The following is a 20,397-nucleotide window of genomic DNA, read 5'->3' as shown; positions in this document are numbered from 1 at the left end:
CTTTCTTATCTCTCCTTGCTCTTCTTTGGAACTCTGCATTCAGATGCTTACATCTTTTCTTTTCTCCTTTGCTTTTCACTTCTCTTCTTTTCAGTTATTTGTAAGGCCTCACTAGACAGCCATTTTGCTTTTTTGCATTTCTTTTCCATGGGGATGGTCTTGATCCTTGTCTCCTGTACAATGTCATGAACCTCATTCCATAGTTCATCAGGCACTCTATCTATCAGATCTAGGCCCTTAAATCTATTTCTCACTTCCACTGTATTATCATAAGGGATTTGATTTAGGTCATACCAGAATGAATGGTCTAGCATTTTTCCCTACTTTCTTCAATTTGAGTCTGAGTTTGGTAATAAGGAGTTCATGTTCTGAGCCACAGTCAGCTCCCGGTCTTGTTTTTGCTGACTGTATAGAGCTTCTCCATCTTTGGCTGCAAAGAATATAATCAGTCGGATTTTGGTGTTGACCATCTGGTGATGGCCATGTGCAGAGTCTTCTCTTGTGTTGTTGGAAGAGGGTGTTTGCTGTGACCAGTGCATTTTCTTGGCAAAACTGTATTAGTCTTTGCCCTGCTTCCTTCCGCATTCCAAGGCCAAATTCGCCTGTTACTCCAGGTGTTTCTTGACTTCCTACTTTTGCATTCCAGTCCCCTATAATGAAAAGGACATCTTTTTTGGAACACTGACAGAATGTGGTCCACTGGAGAAGGGAATGGCAAACCACTTCAGTATTCTTGCCTTGAGAACCCCATGAACAGTATGAAAAGGCAAAATGATAGGTTACTGAAAGAGGAACTCCCCAGGTCAGTAGGTGCCCAACATGCTACTGGAGATCAGTGGAAAGAAAACTCCAGAAAGAATGAAGGGATGGAGCCAAAGCAAAAACAATACCCAGCTGTGGATGTGACTGGTGATAGAAGCAAGGTCCGATGCTGTAAAGAGCAATATTGCATAGGAACCTGGAACGTCAGGTCCATGGATCAAGGCAAATTGGAAGTGGTCAGACAAGAGATGGCAAGAGTGAACGTCGACATTCTAGGAATCAGCGAACTAAAATGGACTGGAATGGGTGAATTTAACCCAGATGATCATTATATCTACTACTGCGGGCAGGAATTCCTCAGAAGAAATGGAGTAGCCATCATGGTCAACAAAGGAGTCCAAAATGCAGTACTTGGATGCAATCTCAAAAACAACAGAATGATCTCTATTCGTTTCCAAGGCAAACCATTCAGTATCACAGTAATCCAAGTCTATGCCCCAACCAGTAATGCTGAAGAAGCTGAAGTTGAACAGTTGAAGTATAATAGACTTAAAATATTGGTTTCAGATTGGGTTGGCCAAAAAGTTTGTTCAGCAAGCTGATACTGAATGAACTTTTTGGCCAACCCAATACATTAAGAAAATGATCACTGTGGTAAGTGTAGTTACCATCTGTCGTCATACAGGGTTATTGCCGTATTACTGGCTGTATTCCCTATGCTGTACATTATATCCCTGACATTTATTTTCTAACAAAGTTTGTACCTCTTTATCTCCCTCATCTATTTCACATATCCCCTCTCCCCTCTGGCATCCCTGTTGATTTCTGTATCTGTGACTCTGCTGCTGTTTGGTTACACTTGTTCATTTGCTTTGTTTTTTCTTTTTCACATGTACATGAAATGAGACAGTATTTGTCTTTTTCTGACTTATTTTACTTAGCATAAATAACGCTCTTAAGTCCATCCATGTTGTCCTAAGTGGCAAGATTTCATTCTTTTTATGGCTGAGTAGTATTCCATTCTGTTTATATCTGCTGAAATTTCTTAATTCCATTACTTAAAAGAAAATTTTGCATGCTTCCAGGGAGAAACTGCAAAGGACCAAGAATCAGAATAACCTTGTGAAACTACATACGAAAAGACAGTGTTTTGAGCATCGTCTATGAGTATTTTGAACCTAAAATTCTATCCCCAGCCAAATTCCCACTTAACTATAAGAAGAAAATTAACTGTTGGGAGTATGCAGACTTGTGCCCTTTTGGGGAAAAAAAATAAAATAGGATATACTAAAACGTCACAAAAGATAAAGTCAGGAAGTGAAGACTCAGCCATAAGAAACATCAGTGAGCATAAAAGTAATTTCCATATCAGGACAGCTGAAGTTGGGATCCCTGAAATGGTAGAACTAATGTTAAAAATAGTAATTGTTTAACAGTCTGGGTCATTTTAACAAAATGAGATGCAGATGGGAGAGGAAGGAAATTGGCTAAAATGATTTTCTTATTCAGATTCTGCCGATTAGTTCAGTTCATTTCAGTCATGTCAAACTCTTTGTGACCCCACAGACCGCAGCACGCCCCTGTCCATCACCGACTCCCGGAGCTTGCTCAAACTCATGTCCATCGAGTCAGTGATGCCACCCAACCATCTCATCCTCTTTTGTCCCCTTCTCCTCCTTCCTTCTATCTTTCCCAGCATCAGGGTCTTTTCAAATGAGTCAGTTCTTTGCATCAGGTGGCCAGAGTATTGGAGTTGCAGCTTCAGCATCAGTCCTTCCAATGAATATTCAGGACTGATTTCTTTAGGATTGACTGGCTTGATCTTCTTGCAGTCCAGGGACTTTCAAGAGTCTTCTCTGACACCATAGTTCACAAGCATCAATTCTTCGGTGCTCAATTTCTTTATAGTCCAGCTCTCACATGCCCACTGGAAAAACCACAGCTTTGATTAGATGGGCCTTTGTCAACAGTGTAATGTCTCTGCTTTTTAATAGGCTGTCTGGGTTGGTCATAGCTTTTCTTCCAAGGAGAAAGCCTCTTTTAATTTCATGGCTGCAGTCACCATCTGCAGTGATTTTGAAGCCCCCAAAAATAAAGTCTCTCACTGTTTTCCACTGTTTCCCCATCTATTTGCCATGGAGTGATGGTACCAGGTGCCATAATGTTAGTTTTTTGAATGCTGAGTTTTAAACCATCTTTTCCTCTCTCCTCTTTCACTTTCATCAAGAGGCTTTTTAGTTCCTCTTCACTTTCTGCCATAAGGGTGGTGTCATCTGCATATCTGAGGTTATTAATATTTCTCCCAGCAATCTTGATTCCAGCTTGTGCTTCATCCAGCCTGGCATTTCACATGATGTACTCTGCATATAAGTTAAATAAGCAGGGTGATAATATACAGCCTTCCCAATTTGGGACCAGTCCATTGTTCATGTCTGGTGCTAACTGTTGCTTCTTGACCTGCATACAGGTTTCTCAGCAGGAGGTTGAAATTAGTTCACATTGATAAATATGTGTGTGTGTGTGTGTGTGTGTGTTAAATGATTTGTTCAAAGTTTAATCTTAGGTGCCAGTAAGAATAGTATGTAGAACTTCCAAACCACCAGCATGAAGTGAGGAAGTAAAGGAACAAGGAAAATTTGACTGATCTATTAAAGGCAATAAAGGAAAAATAACAAGAAAACATTATATAGGAAATAAAAAATAGACGGTAGGAATAAAATCAATCAAAGTCATCTATTACAAAAAATATGAATGAGGTAAAGTCACCTATTAAAGGCAGAAATTCTCATGAAGTTAACACAAAGATGACAACAAAATCTAGGTATGTGTTCCTTATAGATAATATATATGTTCTTTATAAATAGCACCCAAAAACCAAAATGGTCCAAAAATGGAAAATAAAGATTTAATGTTTGCTCATGTTGAAATCTGATAGAGCTATCATTATTAAAGAAATGCAGATCAAAATTTCAACAAAGTATCACCTCACACCAGTCAGAATATCAATTATTAAAAAAATCTACAGACAGTAAATGCTGGAGAGGATGTAGAGAAAAGGGGACCCTCTTGCATGTTGGTGGGAATATAAACTAATATAGCCACTATGGAGAACAGTATGGAAGTTCTTTAAAAGGCTAGGAATAGAACTACCACCATATGACTCAACAGTCCCATTGCTGGGCATATACCCTGAGAAAACCGTAACTGAAAGAGCCACGTGGACCCCAGTGTTCACTGCAGAGCTTTTCACAGTAGCTAGGACGTGGAAGCAACTTAGATATCCGTCGGCAGATGAATGGATACAGAAATTGTGGTACATACTTACAATGGAATATTACTCAGCCATAAAAAAACACATTTGAGTCAGTCCTAATGAGGTGGATGAACCTAGAGCCTATTGTTCATCCACCTAGAGCCTGTTGTACAGAGTGAGTGAGTCTGAAAGAGAAAGACACGTTGTATATTAACACGTGTGTGTGGAATTTAGAAAGATGGTACTGATGAACCTATTTGCAGGGCAGCAGTGGAGATGCAGACAGAACAGACTTGCGGCTGCAGCGGGCTAAGAATGTGGGACGAACGGAGAGGGAAGCATGGAAACCTGTATGTTACCATATGTAAACTAGCCAGTGGGAATCTGTGTGACACAGGGGGCTCAACCCAGTGCTCTGTGACAGCCTAGAGGGGTGGGGTGGGGTGGGAGCTGGGGGGGCGTTTCAAGAGGGAGGGGATATGTGTATACCTGTGGCTGATTCATGTTGATATATGGCAGAAACCAGCACAATATTGTAATTATCCCCCAACTAAAAGTTCTTTAAAAAAAGAAATCTGATAGAGCTATAAGGGGTTTTCTGGTTTTGTTTGTTTTTCATATGCTTTAATGCCCTGGCAAATTTTGTCCAGTAAGAGAGCAGTTCTTGCAACCATTTTATTAGATATTTTCACAAAGTAATGTTGTATGGTACCTGGGTCTAGAGCTTCCCTGGTCACAAAGAGTCCGACAGGACTGAGCGACTAAGCACAGTGCCTGGGTCTAAAATGGATAGTGTTTATTCTTTCAGATATTTCGGTTTTATATAGCTCTAAAGGCGGCTTAGTCACTCAGTCGTGTCTGACTCTTTGTGATCTCATAGACTGTAGCCCGCCAGGTTCCTCTGTCCATGGGGATTCTCCAGGCAAGAATACTAGAGTAGGTTGCCATGCCTTCCTCCAGGGGATCTTCCCAACCCAGGGATCGAACCCAGGTCTCCCATGTTGCAGGTGAATTCTTTACCATCTAAGCTACAAGGGGAGCCCATATAGCTCTAAAAGTTATCTTCAAATCTTCAGGTAGAGTAAAATCTTAGTAGAAAATACTTTTTGTTATTTAAAAAATTCAGCCAATGGGCCATTTATTTTCGAATAGTATTAAAAAGAAAAGCTCCATATCAGTGAAGAATTTAAATAGCTCTTATGTTTATTAAAAATAGGAGTTCTAATATATTCAAAAGGGAAAATTCCTATAAATGAGTGAAAATTACTACCATTTTCCTTAATGCCCTGTTTTCAGATTAATCATTAAGTAAATATTTACTTTCTGGCCCTGAACTGTGTGTTGTACCCACAGTTAGACACACTGCGAGGTACAAAAGCGTAAGATATTGCCTTTGCCTACTTTGAATTTTATTCACATTTTGACAGTGCTCTCTGTGGAGCCATTAACTGGTTTCTCATACCAAGTTCCAATTTTTGTTTAATCTGGTATAATTTACCACTAATTGTGGAAAATAATCATAGCTAGCGTTCATTGAGTTCATCTGTGTGTAGGCCACACATAATAGTGTTCTCACATAGTAGCTGCCCTGACATGTAAATGAATAGATGTCCCGTATTGGGCTAAAAGCTTTAATTCAGTACCTAATTTCATCCTGTCAACAATTGGGAGTTAGCTAACATTGTTTCCCTAACGTATAGATGAGGAGACTGATCTTCGGATAATTTAAATGACCTTGCCTAAAGCCACAGGCAAGTGACTGAGTGGGACAGGAATCCAGCAGTGACTCAAGTGCTGTACTAGTGTGAAGAGGAGAGAGTGGTGAGGAGTTCTGTTGGTGTAGAATGTATTGCTGTGTGTACGCTTCCTATTTAGACTAAGATGTGTAACCATTATTCATAACCGTTACTCTGTTCACGCGGCCGGGTTCCATGCCTGCTCTCAGCTAGCTTCTGTCCCTCAGTGCCTTGAGCAGCCTTCCAGTGGGGGGAGTTGACCGCTGTGCCCGAGGGGAGCGGTTTCTCTGCTGCTGCTCTTCTCTCCTGATTTGAGAAACCCATCTCTGAATCTGCCTCTCCAGGGGGCCATTAAGATCCCACTGTCTCTTGGGTGCTCTGCTCTGTTAGGCAGGGGACGCAGGCAGAGAGAAACTCCCTTGACATGAAGTAGGCAGCAGAGAAAACCCTTGCTGAGTGGGCGTAACCTGTCACAACCTGGTTTTCTCTGGCTAAATGGCCAGTCTTGTCTAGCAGTAATGCCATTACACTATTCCCATTCAGATTCCCCATGACCCAGTAATTGTTTTGGGAATGAGTACAAAGCTATCAGACACCAACTACTATAATTAGAAAAGGGAAAAACACTCACCAGAGCTAACGTCTTTGGGCTGGAGGGATTACAGCCCTTTTAAAAATTTATTAAGGTTATGGAGCCTCTTTCTCAGTTTTGCTTCCTAAAATACAAATTATACCCAAAATGCAAGTTTCTGGATTCTTGCATTCCAGATTTTTTTTCTCTCCTTACTGCAGTGCACTCTTTCCTTTCCCCCCCATTTTAATCGGAGTACAAATTGCTGTCAGCACATCGAGTTCATGTGCCAGCCACATTCAGAACAGGGTGTTCTGTGCTCTTCAAAACAAAATTGCTCTAGGGCAGTAAGAGAACAATAAGTCAGAGCTCCAGTTTAAGTGATGTTTTGCAGCAGACCAGGCTCACTTGATGTGGTTACACTCGGATTTCGCAGAGAGGCTCGGGTAATTCAGTTTGGTTTGATTTCGTGGGGTTTGGAGGATCTCCCCCTTTTAAGTTATATAGACTTGAAGTCAAGAGAAAATGTTGTCCCTTTTTAACTTGTGTATTTCTTTCTCTCCCCCAAAAAAGCCCTAAGTAGAAGCATCCTGTATGTACTTTTATTCTCTTTGGGCATGTCATAGATCATTTACTTCCCGTAAATCAGGCTGGTTGGAATTAGCAACAGACCTCCTGAGCCCTAGAGGCCGAGCTCCCAGTGAGTCATGATGGTTATTATTAAATATTTATTAAATGAGTATTTGCTCTAAGTGATACAAGGTCAAAAGCAACCACAGGTCTTCCACAGCCAGAACTGCCATGGTTTTCTTTGGTAGCAATTGTTGAGACAATTTTTTAAAAAACAGATATGTGGGAGCCAGACATGTCTGCATCTGTCCTCATGATGGGGGACCCTGCTGTGGCGATCCGCAGGCATTTCTGTAGCTCCAGGATGGGGTGTGAGTTCTCGTCAGCTGTCACATGAAACATGTCACACCAGTGTTCCAATTTTAGAAATCAGTTAACCTAGCGATAGGGTTTGCTACTTGCAGATGTAAAGAATCAATGGGCTCTCTACTAAGGCTGTAACACCTCCTCTTGCACTGACATTCCAGATAATGTCAATATTAAAAGGTTTTATATACACAGAGAGACTGCTGTGTGTGTGCACACACGCATATCAGTTTATCAATTTAAGATTTCGTGGTACTATAGTGCTTGTTCAGGTTCAACTTAAAGGAGATTTAGTAGAAAAAACAGGTTAGTTCCTCTACAAGGTAGCAAGTGTTTGTAAGCATTATTGCAAATGTTTCCCTATTGGGTGGCTAAAACACTAGTTCTCCCAGTATTATCTCTCTTAGACCAGCTGCGGTGAACTTTTTTTTTTTTGCTTTCTTAATTATACTTTCATTATAATTTGACTTGAACTTCTTTTTTTTGCTTGCTTGCTTCACTTATCTTTCCCAACATGTTTATTAGTAGCCAGTCTTTTCTTTCCCTAACATGAAGGGTTATCACAGGCAAGGAGAATTTCTGAAATCATTTATATAATTTTAAGATCAAGTATATGCATCAAGCTGAAAACCAGCCTAGGAAACTGACACACAGGCAGGAATCTTTCACAGAGTCTCTGGATTTCCTGTTTTGAAAACACATTCAAAGTTGATCAACCTAAAACCACAACGAATGTACTGATAGCTTCCTCCCCCACTAAATGTTCTCTCCTTCAGGGAGGAAAACACTTCTAACAATAAACCTCACACAAAAAGTTGTGAGCTACTAGGATCATAAATCTCAGTGCTTGAGATGTGCTACAATACGTGGGCTGAAATTCACTTTGCTCAGCAAATCTTTTTTTTCATGAAAAGTGTCATCACATTAGTCTAAATTTCTTGGGCAGATTTTAAAATATTTAAGAACATAAACTTTTTAGAACTCCCAAATCCTTTAGAAGTACGAGCTTTTACTCTAGTAAAAAATATCTTAAAAAAAAAAATTGCTTGGCTGTGCTGGGGCTTAGTTGCAGCAGGCAGACAGACATTTAGTTCCCTGACCAGGGATGGAACCCAGGCCGCCTGCATTGGGTGCACAGTCTTAGCCACTGGACCACCAGGGAAGTCCCTCTAGTAAAAATATCTTTAAGCTTAGAATTTCCTGCAGAATCTCTCAGGTGTGTACGTATTTGAAAATAATAAAGTTGAATTTATTTGGGACTGTTTCTGAGAGAACTTTCACCGTGCTGCAAGCTAAGTTGTATTTTATCTAGAATGTTCCAAAGGTGAGTTAATTGAGAGTTATCTCTATTTATGAGTATCGAACAGAACAAAATTCCTCTATTCCAGCTCCACCCTGAGAGCCAGTCTAGCTGTCGCCCCTGTGTAGAGGGTCTGACTCGAATCAGGCCTTCTCTAGTCTGGCCCAAGTGTCTGGCTCCATCCTATATCTGTGATGGGGACAAACCAGGATAGTATTAATCCTAGTGATTAGAAAAGGGTAGAGAACTTGAAAGCATAAATGTCCATGTGACATTTTGGCCCCTAGTATCTATGCCACTGCTATTTACTCTTCAGGGTTTCTCTCATTTCCTAGCCCTGGGCTAAAGGTAACCTGATCAAATTACAGGAATTAGCTTTGAAATTAGTTTCTGGTCTGTGTCGAGAGTTACATTACTGGGTCATAGAACTATAGAGTTTTAGAGTTTCAAAGGAGCTTTGAGATTCAGAAGTTGAAAAGTATACACTGGAATTGAATTCGTATTTGGAAGATAACTGTCTCATGCAACGGGTGTAACAGAACAAGTGATGTTTAGTCTCTAAAGCAAATTATTGATCTAAAGTAGCCCAACCAGTCATAGAAAAGAAGCATTTTCGGAATTCATTACATTGAATCAAGGCCATTATATTACAGAAGTAGGAATAAAGAATTTTTTGTGAAAGATAAATTATTATATTGCTTTTTGGCTGCCGTGCTGTCATGCAAACCGTCCATTTTTCTTACTGAGTCAAAGACCTAAATGGAAAGGAATGAATATCCTTAATACTAAACATAGTTGGAAAGTTTCAGAGAATTGTTTATCCCAGAAGGAAAAGTCTAACCAATCAAGAGGGAAATACATATCTATATGCATTTTTTCTATATTATACTAACATAAAGCCCCTTATCTAATATGAAATTACCCTGCAAATGAGCTGAGTTTGAGTACAGTGGCGAAGTAGGCCCTGAGAAATTGACCTCTTAACATTTCTGAGGAGGTGGCTGAGAAATTTGATTTTTCAAGTTATAGTAGACTTGATTCCTTCACATTTTACATTTATTATTCCACTAAGGGATTACAGCTGTGTTAGTTATTGATGTTGCCTTTGGCTTTTCCATTTTATTTAGACATGTTTGTGAATGAGGTTAAAGCTCTTAAAAAAGAGCTTCTGTATTCAGTTAACCCTTGTATATCACTGGAGAAATAGCCATGCAGTTGTTTTTCAACCCAGACATCTGAAGCCAAGAAAATGTTTAAGCCTTTATCTACTTGGCATTAAATTTGTGACATTTTGATAATTACCTATTAAATAATTAGTGTTTCTTGTGTTACAGTAGAGGATATCTCTGTCAAGTTAGAACTGTTTCCACTTTATTATCTGCTAAACTATCTTATTCATATAGTTACAGTAATTTTTAAGTTTAAACTTAAAACAGAGATAAATATGATTGCGCTTAAATTTCCCAACTGGGTGGACTAAGCTTCAACAGGACATACTCCATATGTCTCCAGATGCAAAGAAGGGGAAATACTCATTTATCATGGCCCTACATTAGCCAGTCACAAGGAACAGCTCTGCTGACTGTCCTGTCTCCCCTCTCTAGTCCACCTGGAAGGCCGCTGTGGTGGAAGGATGTTTGATTGCAGAGATGTGGGGTTCATCGTTGGTGAAGGAGAAGACCACGACATTCCAATCGGAATCGACAAAGCCCTGGAGAAAATGCAGCGTGAGGAACAATGTATTTTATATCTTGGACCACGGTAAGCAGTGTCCTGGTTCAGTACACAGTGACTGACATTATCTAAAGAACAGGGATACGCTTGTTTTTTCAATCAGCATTTTGCTATTTTCAGTGAAGTTAATGCCAAGAGTGGAAACAATTAATTAAATCAGGCTACAGTTAGGGTGAGTTAATGGGCCTTATAATATTACAGAGGTTTGTAAGCCTGTTCACTTGATTGATGTGTGTTCAGGGTAGGACTGACAGGCGAGTTTTGCTTCTCTGTTTATTTTGCCGGTCATGTCGCCAAGACAGGAAGCTCTTGCCCCTTCTCCCCTTTCCTCTGAAATAGGCTGGAGGCGGTAACCGTGGGGGCTGGAAGTAGAAGCAACATTTGGGTGACTTATCACCACTTGAATTTGTGCCGCCTGTTCTTATACAGACTCCCTGAAAAAAGAGTGCTCTTCCTGGATCTAAAGGCAGCGGAGATGACTCATTTTTGCCTAAATTTTTCCCATCATAAGGATATCCATTAGCACTTCCAAGCTTAGAACTATCAGACACTAACAGTCTCTCTTGTGAAAACATGTTTGGTATTATTTTTAAACCTAAAATTATACCATGGATCTAACCCTTCTATCTTGAGAAATGGACCCTTGAGAGAAACCAGGGTGTTTTGATTCTATTTGTGTGAAAGTGCATCTGCTTATCGCGTGTCTCCTCTCTCCCTGGATCCGTGGGTTTCCGTCAGTAGGACTTTGAGTTACTGGGAATCCTGATGACCTGCACTTGCCAATACGTATTCTTGTGCTTTTTGTACAAGAATACACTTGCCTTGTGTAGCCTTAGTCCTAATCCAGTGGCATATTTACCTTTGCCCTGACACTTGAGCCATAATTGTATTTCTCAAGTGATGTTCCAGTCATGCCACTAATCCACTTGAAAAGCCTTGCAAAATGCTCTACATCTCAAACCCTTTAGAGCCTTCACTGAGGCACCTTTTATGTAATGCCTTCTTTTTCTCTGCCTTCTTCCTTTCTGAACTAGTATATTCCCACCTTTGTGTTTTATTTGCATTTACTATGTAAATAGTGGTATGTACTTCACTCAGATGAATCTAGTTTTATCTTTTGTAAGAAACTATTTTTTTAACTCAGGTGGGGCATAGACAGGCCATCTCTTCCATATCTAAGTAATATCTAATTATTTTTAATCTAGCATCCCAAAGTTACATTAGTTCTAAGCTCATATAAAGAGAGTGGTATTTATGCACATATATTTTCAGATTTAAGTTCCTTGCAGAGGAGTTCTGCATGTATTATAAACATATAATATGAATCAGTTTATTACATTTTAACCCAGCTGACAAGCCAGTTGTGGGAAGAGATGTCTCAATTTTAATGGGCAGAGAGAAACCGGAATTACCCTTATATTTATTAATGCAGATGGTTCCTTGCAGGTTTAAATTGTGGTTAAAAAAAAAAAAAAAACATGCAGCTTACCAGCCGTGTATACTTGACTCTAAGTCTGTTTTCCTTTCTGTAAAATGGGGATAGCAGTATCTACCTCACAGAGTTGTGGAGGACCAAGTAAGAGAATGCATGTAAGGAGCGTAGCAAAGTGCCTGACACACCCGGGCCCTCAGCATATTGGCTGTTACTGCTGTCCTGATGACTCTCCCATTTCACTGTCAGACCACAAGGAAAAGGAAACCCTGTTTTAACATGTGGTAGATTCTTCAGGCATAAAAGTAGGCAACAAGTTTTCATGAATTTCTAGGTCTAAAACGTTTTTCGTATGTTTTGTGGAAATAGCATGGTTAGAAAGGAGCACGTTATTTCCTCTTTAAGATGTTGCTTAGTATGTTAAGCAGTCATGAAGTGCAATGCCTGTAACAGGAGACTGCCCACATGTGCACCATGTACGATCTGTGTACGTAGAGAATCCGGGTGTGCGGGGAGCGTGTGCAGTGAATTCTCTTGTCTTACCACGTTCCCACTTAACAGACACACTGCAGCTGAGTGTGGCTATAAACATGGCTATTGCAGATATGTGTTTGGTGTTACTCTTAGTGTCACGTGTATTTCATTCTCCAAAAGATTTCCAGGGCATATACCTTCTCTTTGATTCTGACAAGACTCCTTGACAGGATGTTTTCATAATAAAGAATTCATCAAACACATACAGAGAATCCATTTTCTCACCTCTCATCAAGACAGTGTCTTTAATATTGTTTTAAATATGGTGACTGGTTAATCTTTCTTGTTTTAGGTAAAGTATGGCTAGTTTTAACTTTTTTCTTCCTTGTCTTCTGTACAGCACCAACACCAAACAAAAACAGGCTGCCAAGAGCCAGAGTATCTCATTATGAGGCAGTGTGGTTCAAAAACTAAACAATTTTCTGGGACCCACACAGTCTGAATTTAAATCCTGGCTCCACCACTGCCTGTGTGCGACTCTGAGGCAGCACTTCTGAGTCTTAGTTTCTCCATCTGTAAAAAGGGAATAATCGCATACACGGTACAGGTGCTGCTTGTGTGTGCAGAAGGGCATGATGGTCGTGAGCAATCAGTGTTTCTCTGCTCTCCGCAGGCACCTGTCAGGTCAAGAACATTGATGCTGGATCCCTTCTGTTACTGTAACCCAGCCTGTCTTCTGGTTAAGCCTGAAGTCCCATTTGTGGTGGTCTTCAGCTGGGCTCCCCAGGTAGCGCAGTGGTAAAGAATCCACCTGCCAGTACAAGAGACAGTGGGGTTGATCCCTGTGTTGGGAAGATCCTCTGGAGAAGGAAATGGCGACCCACTCCAGTATTCTTGCCTGGAGAATCTCATGGACAGAGGAGCCCGGCAGGCTACAGTCTGTGGGGTCGCAAAGAGTCGGACATGACTGAGAATGCATGTCTTTCAATCAGATGAATTTGTGGGTCTTTCCTCACCCAGCCTAATCCAGAGTAAATCAGACAAGCTTCTGTATAATTGGAAGTCAGTTTAGATGCTCCCAAAACAGTTCCGTGGGATTGTGTTCCACATACGTCTTCACAGAATAGACTGTACAACTATGCTGTCAGTAAACACAACGCTTAGCAAGGACACACCTGGCTACCTGCTTCCCAGCAGTTAAAGAATGTCTTTTATTTACCAGATGGCAGGAACAAAATAGGAGATAGAGCAGTCTGAGAGCTCAAAGTAGAAAACTAGTCACCACTTCCTACAGTTGGCCACTGGTAATTATGTCCGCTTTTATTTCTTCGCTGAAGATACCCTTTGCCCTGCTATTAAAACCACCCCACCCCATTCCTGCCAGCTTCAGTCCATCTCTGTGCCTTTCTCCAGCTCCAGCTTCCACTGTCTTGTGTGACAGTGGAGGTATGTGAGTAAACATTTTCTTCCTGAAAAATTCAGGCAGGGAGGAGAGAAGTGGTGCAGACAGCAAGAGCTGAGTGTTCCCACTCCAGTCCTCTCACCCCAGAGAAAACTGAAGGTATTGACACATCAACCCGGTTTTGGCATCTTTCATCCCATAGCCTGAGTGTTTGAGTTATTAAGTATTTTGCAGTGCCATTCCATATATTAAAGAGAAGTTGGCTTGAAACACATGGGAGTAGAATTATTCCAGGGAACATTTTCCTATTATGCTGGGCATTGTTCTACATGCTGGGAAACCACTGAACCAGACAGACAAAGCTCCATCAGAATTTCCGTTCTCGTAGACGTGTGCTCCCTCGAATGCCTTGCATTTGTTAACATCTTAAATGGTCTGAAAAAAACAAATTTCTATATCCTCAGTAATTGTATTCAGTAAGTTTTGGCTAAAAAATGCAGTGTTTTGTAGAGTTACAGCCAGGGAGCTATGGGAATGCAGTGCAGGGTATTTCTCTTGATGAGGCCTTAGAGCTTGCTGGGGCTGGTTTTTTAAATTATATATTTTGTGTTTTCTATTATGCTTTCTAAAAGTCTTGAAGAAATACTGTGAGGATATATATCCTTTCTGGTGTGTGATCCTTTTCCCCCATTTATCTGACTGGAAATGGCACTTCTGGAAGGGGACAGCATTTTCAAGTTAAAAGCTCATTAAAACATAACTCTCCCACATAGCACTATAACAATTATAGTGTCTGTCTTCTCTAGGTCCTGATGAAGCTTCAGCCCTGATAGTCAAATAGTGGCTGTTTTTTAAAAAAGAACTAGATATAAAATCAAGCAGAGAAAAAGACAATCAAATAATGGCTTTTTTATAAAAAGAACCAAATATAAAATCAAGCAGAGAAAAAGACAGTGACATTTACAGTTATATTAAGCAAGCTGTCCCAAGGAGTCCAGGTGTTGCATCACAGAGGAATGTAAGGAAGAAGACTAAATGGAGCCTGGCTTCTTAAAAACCACAGCAGCGGTACTTGGCACCGTATGTTCTGACCAACATCTGGTTTATCTTCAGGGTCTCTGATGTGTGTAGTTTGCAAATGAGAGCTCTATGCTAATGTGATGCCTCAAGATACCGAAGGAGGTGCCTGGAAATAGACCAGTTCTTTAAAGTTGTTTTTTTTTCCCCTCTCCATTTCAGATATGGTTTTGGAGAGGCAGGGAAGCCTAAATTTGGCATTGAACCTAATGCTGAGCTTATATATGAAGTTACGCTTAAGAGCTTCGAAAAGGTGAGAAAATACCAACTTCTCTGAAATCATGACAGATTTTCTTCTCCATCTACTTCCTGTAAATTAGTATCTGACATTACCAGATGGTATAGATAGATGGTATTTGTTTCTGTGTCATGCTTTCCATGACCAAGTTTGTCCCCTGTCTCTGATGCTGCTCCTAAAGCACCGGACAACTGATGCAGCACAGCTGATACGCAACCAAGGAGCTCAGTGTTCTTATTTTGTTCCTATGTGTCAGCCTTTTTTTTATTATTATTAACTTTTTTGGGTAGAAGCCAAGACTTGTTCCCTTATTTGTTCCTAGACTTGTTCTTTTTGTACTTTTTTTCCTGGGTTGAAGACAAAAAGGTTCATGTTCTTGCCAAGCAGCTCCTTGGGGGAGTGGGGTGCAGTCTTCCAGGGCTGAACGGATTGTACCCTTCACAGGAGTTGCGAAGAGGCCGTCAGTGTGGCTCCAAGTTATTATCCAAAATACAAGGCTTCGTGGGCCACCAGGCTCCGTGACAAGGGACACAAGGAACAAATCTGTTGACCCTAGACCTTTTCTTTTCATACCTGTCCAAGTAGAAAAAAGTGTTGGCCTCAAGATCCAGAAATGGCACACCTCCTTGAGCATACTTCCATCTCAGATCCACCTCTGGAGGCTCCCGGCAGCAGCTTCCCTGGACAAACAAAACATTTGCCTGAGCTGGGTACACTGTCACATCCAGCTATGTCCCTGCCCCACCAAAGTCTCCCTTCCCTGAGAGCCTTGGGAGTGCATTTTGTAGACATCTTTCATTCCCTCCCAGCACTACCTCGATGTTCCTTACTTTAAGCTTTGACTAGAAACATGACCATTTTTATGTTATTAGACACAGAAAGGGAATCATTGTCCTGAGGGCCTCTTAATGTTGGGCTGAGAAAGAGGAGGACAGCTTTGGGATCCTCTCCTTATGGTGATGCTCCTAATCATAACACAAACACACACCTACTCTTTTCACGGCTATTGCCTGTTGTCAGGTAATGTCTTCTGAAGTCCTGATCCTCCAAAGTTGTCTTCACGGCACAAAGTGGTTTCACATAGGGGAAAGGGGATCTTTTGCACATGGTTATTTAGCCCTTTGGCTTTCTTGTTTCCATTTCAGTAAAGTAACCCCCACCCCTTCCCATCGTGGCCCTGTGGCCCTGGCCCACTTAGGCGCCCTCTCACTGCTGAGTAGTACTGTAGTACACCACAGCAAGCCTGTGCTCAGTCACAGCCCCAAGGGCACATTTGAAACCACGTGATCAATCCACGAAGATACAACAGACCAACACAGGAGCACCTCAGTATATAAGGCAGCTGTTAATAGACATAAAAGGAGAAATGACAGTAACACAATCATAGTGGGGGACTTACATCAGTGACCAGATCATCCAGACAGAAAAATCATAAAACGCAGGCCTTAAATGACATGTGACAATTAAGACAAGAGGGACTTAATTGGTAGTTATAGAGCAGTCCATCCAGAAGCACAGAATACACATTCTCTTCAAGTGCACATGGAACATTGCCTAGGACAGATCACACGCTGGGCCACAGGGCAAGCCTTGGTAGATTTAAGGAAACTGAAACTGTATCGAGCATCTTTTCGACCACAGTGCTATGAGATTATACTTGAAACCGTGTGACAGTGTGTGATGATGTTGGTAGCAACATGATTTAATTTTGTTTTGTAATATTAAGAACAGATTTATAATCCACTGAAGCTTATCAGTAAATTGCCAATGGCTGTGTCAGTGCTTTTCCCCTAAAGGGCCTCTCAGATTGTTCTGTTGACCCTTTATGATCCAGCTGTTCTTAATAAAAGTGCAGTTGTCCCTGGACTCCTATCTGTAATGTGGGAAAGTAATGATACACACAAATTAGCAGGTGATCGTGAAAGAGCTTGTTTATGTCTTTGCGTCACCTCTGTCCTCCCAATTATGTTTTCCTTGAAATTCCCCAAGTAAACTTCTGCAAGTTGCCACAGTTTGGAGGCTTCAGGTCTGGTTGTTTCACAATGAATATAGACAATTACATGACCTGGAGTTTTTAAAACTGTGTATGAGTATATAACTGACTTGCCTGCAGTAGTGTTCCCATTTTAGAGGTAAAAACTGAATCTTGAGAGAAACAGCTTGCCCAAATTGTATAACAGTATAGCAGCAGAATGAGAAAAGAGGCCCCAGCTTTCACTGTGTGGCCTCACCTTGTAATTCTAAAGATGCACTCTTTAACTGGGCTCAACAGTTCACGTTCCTTACAGTGTTACCACCCAAGCCTCCCTCTTGAGCAGCGTGGGTCAAGCTACACCTTTGTTCTCATGGAGAGTGAGTTCTAGCCTATCAGTGCATTGGCAAGGGCACACAGTTTTAAAAGCCACTGTGTTTCGAGGTGTGGGTATTCTGTGGAAGTAGCTATAGTTTTTTCTTATGGACATCAGCTGATGCTTTTTCCTTCTCGGTTCATTTAACCATTGTCATACATTTATACAACAGGCCAAAGAATCCTGGGAGATGGATACCAAAGAAAAACTGGAGCAGGCTGCCATTGTCAAAGAGAAGGGGACTGTGTACTTCAAGGTACGTTGAGTCTTTGTACGATACTTTCCATCTCAAAGAATTTACTCAAGTATCAGTGAATTGTGCTGATATCCCCTATCCTGGATTCTGTCAGTACCCTTCAGGATAAGAATAAGCCTGAACTTTTACAAGTCTGTCATTTTCAGCATAAGAAATTATAAGGCAGAATGAATTAATGTGACACAGAATACAAATGCCTCTTTTACCCATTCTCATCTAGACTGTAACCATCCATAGCATCCGACCAGGTCTGGCTTGCCCACTCACCATGTATCAGTTAAGGCCTAAAGCACTGTGCTTGGTACATAGTGGGCCGTCACCAAGTGTTTGTGCAACAAAACAAAGAATGAATAGAATAATTGTTAGCAAATAGTAGCATTCAAAGGGATAAGTTTCATATCATTTTCCCTTTCCACTGTTTTGGGGAAGTCACTTAGGTACATGATGAGAGAAAAGTTCATGCACAGATTTCGAAAGGAACTGAACCCAATATAAAAAGTGCAAAGAGCATGTTACTAGATTTTTAAATAATCAAGTTAAATTGTTAGGAATCAACATAGGGTTGCCAGAAAGGCTAGTAACTCTCATTATTCACTTTAACGGTGACACCATGAATATAACAACATCTGTCACTTTACCTGCTTAAATGAGTTGATTTGTATGATTTACAAATCATAACTTAAAGCATTTCTTACTGTGGGTATAGATAATATATGTTTATTTATAACTCATATATACTGGATTCCCTGGTGGCTCAGAGGGGAAGAATTTGTCTGCAATGCAGGAGACATGGATTCTATCCCTCAGTTGGGAAGATTTTCTGGAGAAGGAAATGGCAACCCACCCCAGTATTCTTGCCTGGGAAGTCCCCATGGACAGAGGAGCCCGGTCGCAAAGTCAGAATACGACTTAGTGATTAAATGACAATATCAACTCAGTGTAATAAAACAGCTGTTCAGAAACTCTTAATTGGTTGCTGATGACTCAGTGTTGCAAAGCCACGTATCATAGCTGTGTCTTGAATATATACAGAGAGATGGCAAGAATTTGTAATTAGCAGCAGAAATCAGTGCTAAAGTAGCTATACCATTATTTAACTTTGTTGCGTCTTAGCATCATAACCACAATAGTGACTTGTGTATTTCATAATGTTATGAACCCTCTTAAAATTACTGATGTTTGGACAAAACCTGGATCACACATGTTATTTTTAACATGCAATTTGTAGACAAAATCTTTCAAAACATTATTCTTTTGGGGGAAAATTAATGAAAAGGTTTAGAACCACTGACCTAAGACTTTTTCTCCCAGAATGTCTTTGAACGTTTTGCATTAAAAACTTCCCTGGAGGCACCTTTACATTTATAGGTAAAACATCCCAGCGGCGATCCTAGTTTTAGCTGTATGACTTTAGAAATGGTAGGTGGGTTCCTATACACATTCCCTTTTCAGATGTCAGGGCAAGTTCCAGTCTGCTGAGCAGCCTTCCTGGGCCTCGACTTTTCAGGGTGTGTGACTTATGCACAAGCACGGGGTCCTGTTGTGGCGGCCAGGGCAGAGGTGGGGCACGGTCATGCCACGCACACATCGAGCCCTATTCTCAGTGACCTGTCAGCTGGGTTTACACCTAAGTGGGTAAGTCTCTGCTCTTAGTAGGGTAGAATTGTAAAAAGCTTTTAAATGGAAGTGATTTTGGTGTTTAGAGTGTGAACTCCTCATATGAACCTCTGAACACTAAAGAAAGGTAGAGGACTGTCTTCATTTGGCTCTGAAAATAATTATTAAGCACATATAATATGACGTTGCACCCGGCACTGTGCAGGTCAGTTAGACAGACACGATTTGTGCTCGCATAGCTGACAGCACTGTGTGAGACAGGAGTGTTAACTGTCACAACTGGTCAGTGTCTCTCTCCTCTGACTTGGAGGCAGAGTGGGAAGAAGGCTGAGGACACTTACCTCTTACCAAGAGGTTCTTGCGCCCCCTTGTGCTCCTTGGGGATAAAGCATTCTTAAAGCAACTGAGTGAAGGGTCATCTTTCAGCCACAGGACCCTCTGCAGACACACTAGGTTTGGCTGTGTTCTGACCACCATTACTGACCCAGAAGCCAGTGCTCTGATTCAGAAACAAGTTGTCCATGACTCTCGGATTTTAGGTTAAGAAAAACCCTCTTTTGCTCTAGAAGAGTGAAGGAAAGAGAAAACTTCTCAACCTTGGCACAGTTGACATTTGAGGCTGTAAAGTTAATTGTTTAGTGGGAGGTTCTGTGCGTTTAGCAGTGGCCCTGGCCCCTGCCCACTAGCTGCCAGTAGTACACACACATTCTCCAGTTGTGACAACTAAAGAACATCTCGAAACATTACCAGATGGTCACCTGGGGACAGAATCACCCTAGTTGAGAGCTCCAGTTTTAGTCCATCAGAAGCAGAAATAACACAAAGATCTTTGCTCATTTAAAGTTGAGATATAAAAATTATATATACTATATATGAAAGGACTTCAAGAAAGTAAAATACTCTCTAAGTGTAAAGAATATTTACGTAAAGTCTAATACTTTGGGGTTTTTTATTTTCTTTCAGAAACTGTAGCCTCTCTACCATTCTGACAGTCAGAACCTACTGAAGTGATCGGATCTGGTCTTTGTCCTCCCTGGCTCTTTCCTTCCTCTATGACAATATATTAGACAGAAAGGTAGCTAGAGGAGGATGAGAGCAAAAGGACACCTTTCACTTTCACCATTTTGCTCCCAGTGATTGAAAAACTTGATTCCATAGTTATATTCCTTTGACCTTAATATTTACTTAACAAACCATCATCAAGAGCCACCTCATGTTAAACCCTGAATATTCCAAAAGGGATAGGGCATGCTTCCTGTCC

At 40.9% G+C, this 20,397-nt stretch overlaps 1 protein-coding gene and 1 long non-coding RNA gene across 12 annotated transcripts in view; one reads left to right on the top strand and one right to left on the bottom strand.

The window, feature by feature from the left end:
• Positions 1-20,397, top strand: part of FKBP5 (FKBP prolyl isomerase 5) — a 118,552-nt gene that overhangs the window by 91,186 nt on the left and 6,969 nt on the right. For all 11 annotated transcript variants that reach the window (XM_042237053.2, XM_042237052.2, XM_060403115.1 and 8 more), the window contains 3 exons: positions 10,163-10,319; positions 14,840-14,930; positions 17,436-17,519. In XM_042237053.2, the coding sequence (XP_042092987.1) occupies positions 10,163-10,319; positions 14,840-14,930; positions 17,436-17,519 (332 nt within the window). The remainder of the gene's footprint in view (positions 1-10,162; positions 10,320-14,839; positions 14,931-17,435; positions 17,520-20,397) is intronic.
• LOC121817390 (uncharacterized) overlaps positions 14,494-20,397 on the bottom strand; it is a 79,783-nt gene continuing 73,879 nt past the window's right edge. The window contains exon 3 of the long non-coding RNA XR_006057275.2: positions 14,494-15,595. This is a non-coding gene — a long non-coding RNA (uncharacterized LOC121817390). The remainder of the gene's footprint in view (positions 15,596-20,397) is intronic.

The sequence above is a fragment of the Ovis aries genome, chromosome 20 (genome assembly GCF_016772045.2).
Source record: "Ovis aries strain OAR_USU_Benz2616 breed Rambouillet chromosome 20, ARS-UI_Ramb_v3.0, whole genome shotgun sequence".
Lineage (NCBI taxonomy): Eukaryota > Metazoa > Chordata > Mammalia > Artiodactyla > Bovidae > Ovis > Ovis aries.
The sequence above is the reverse complement of the archived record's forward strand: the minus strand, read 5'-3'. Positions and strand labels throughout refer to the sequence as shown.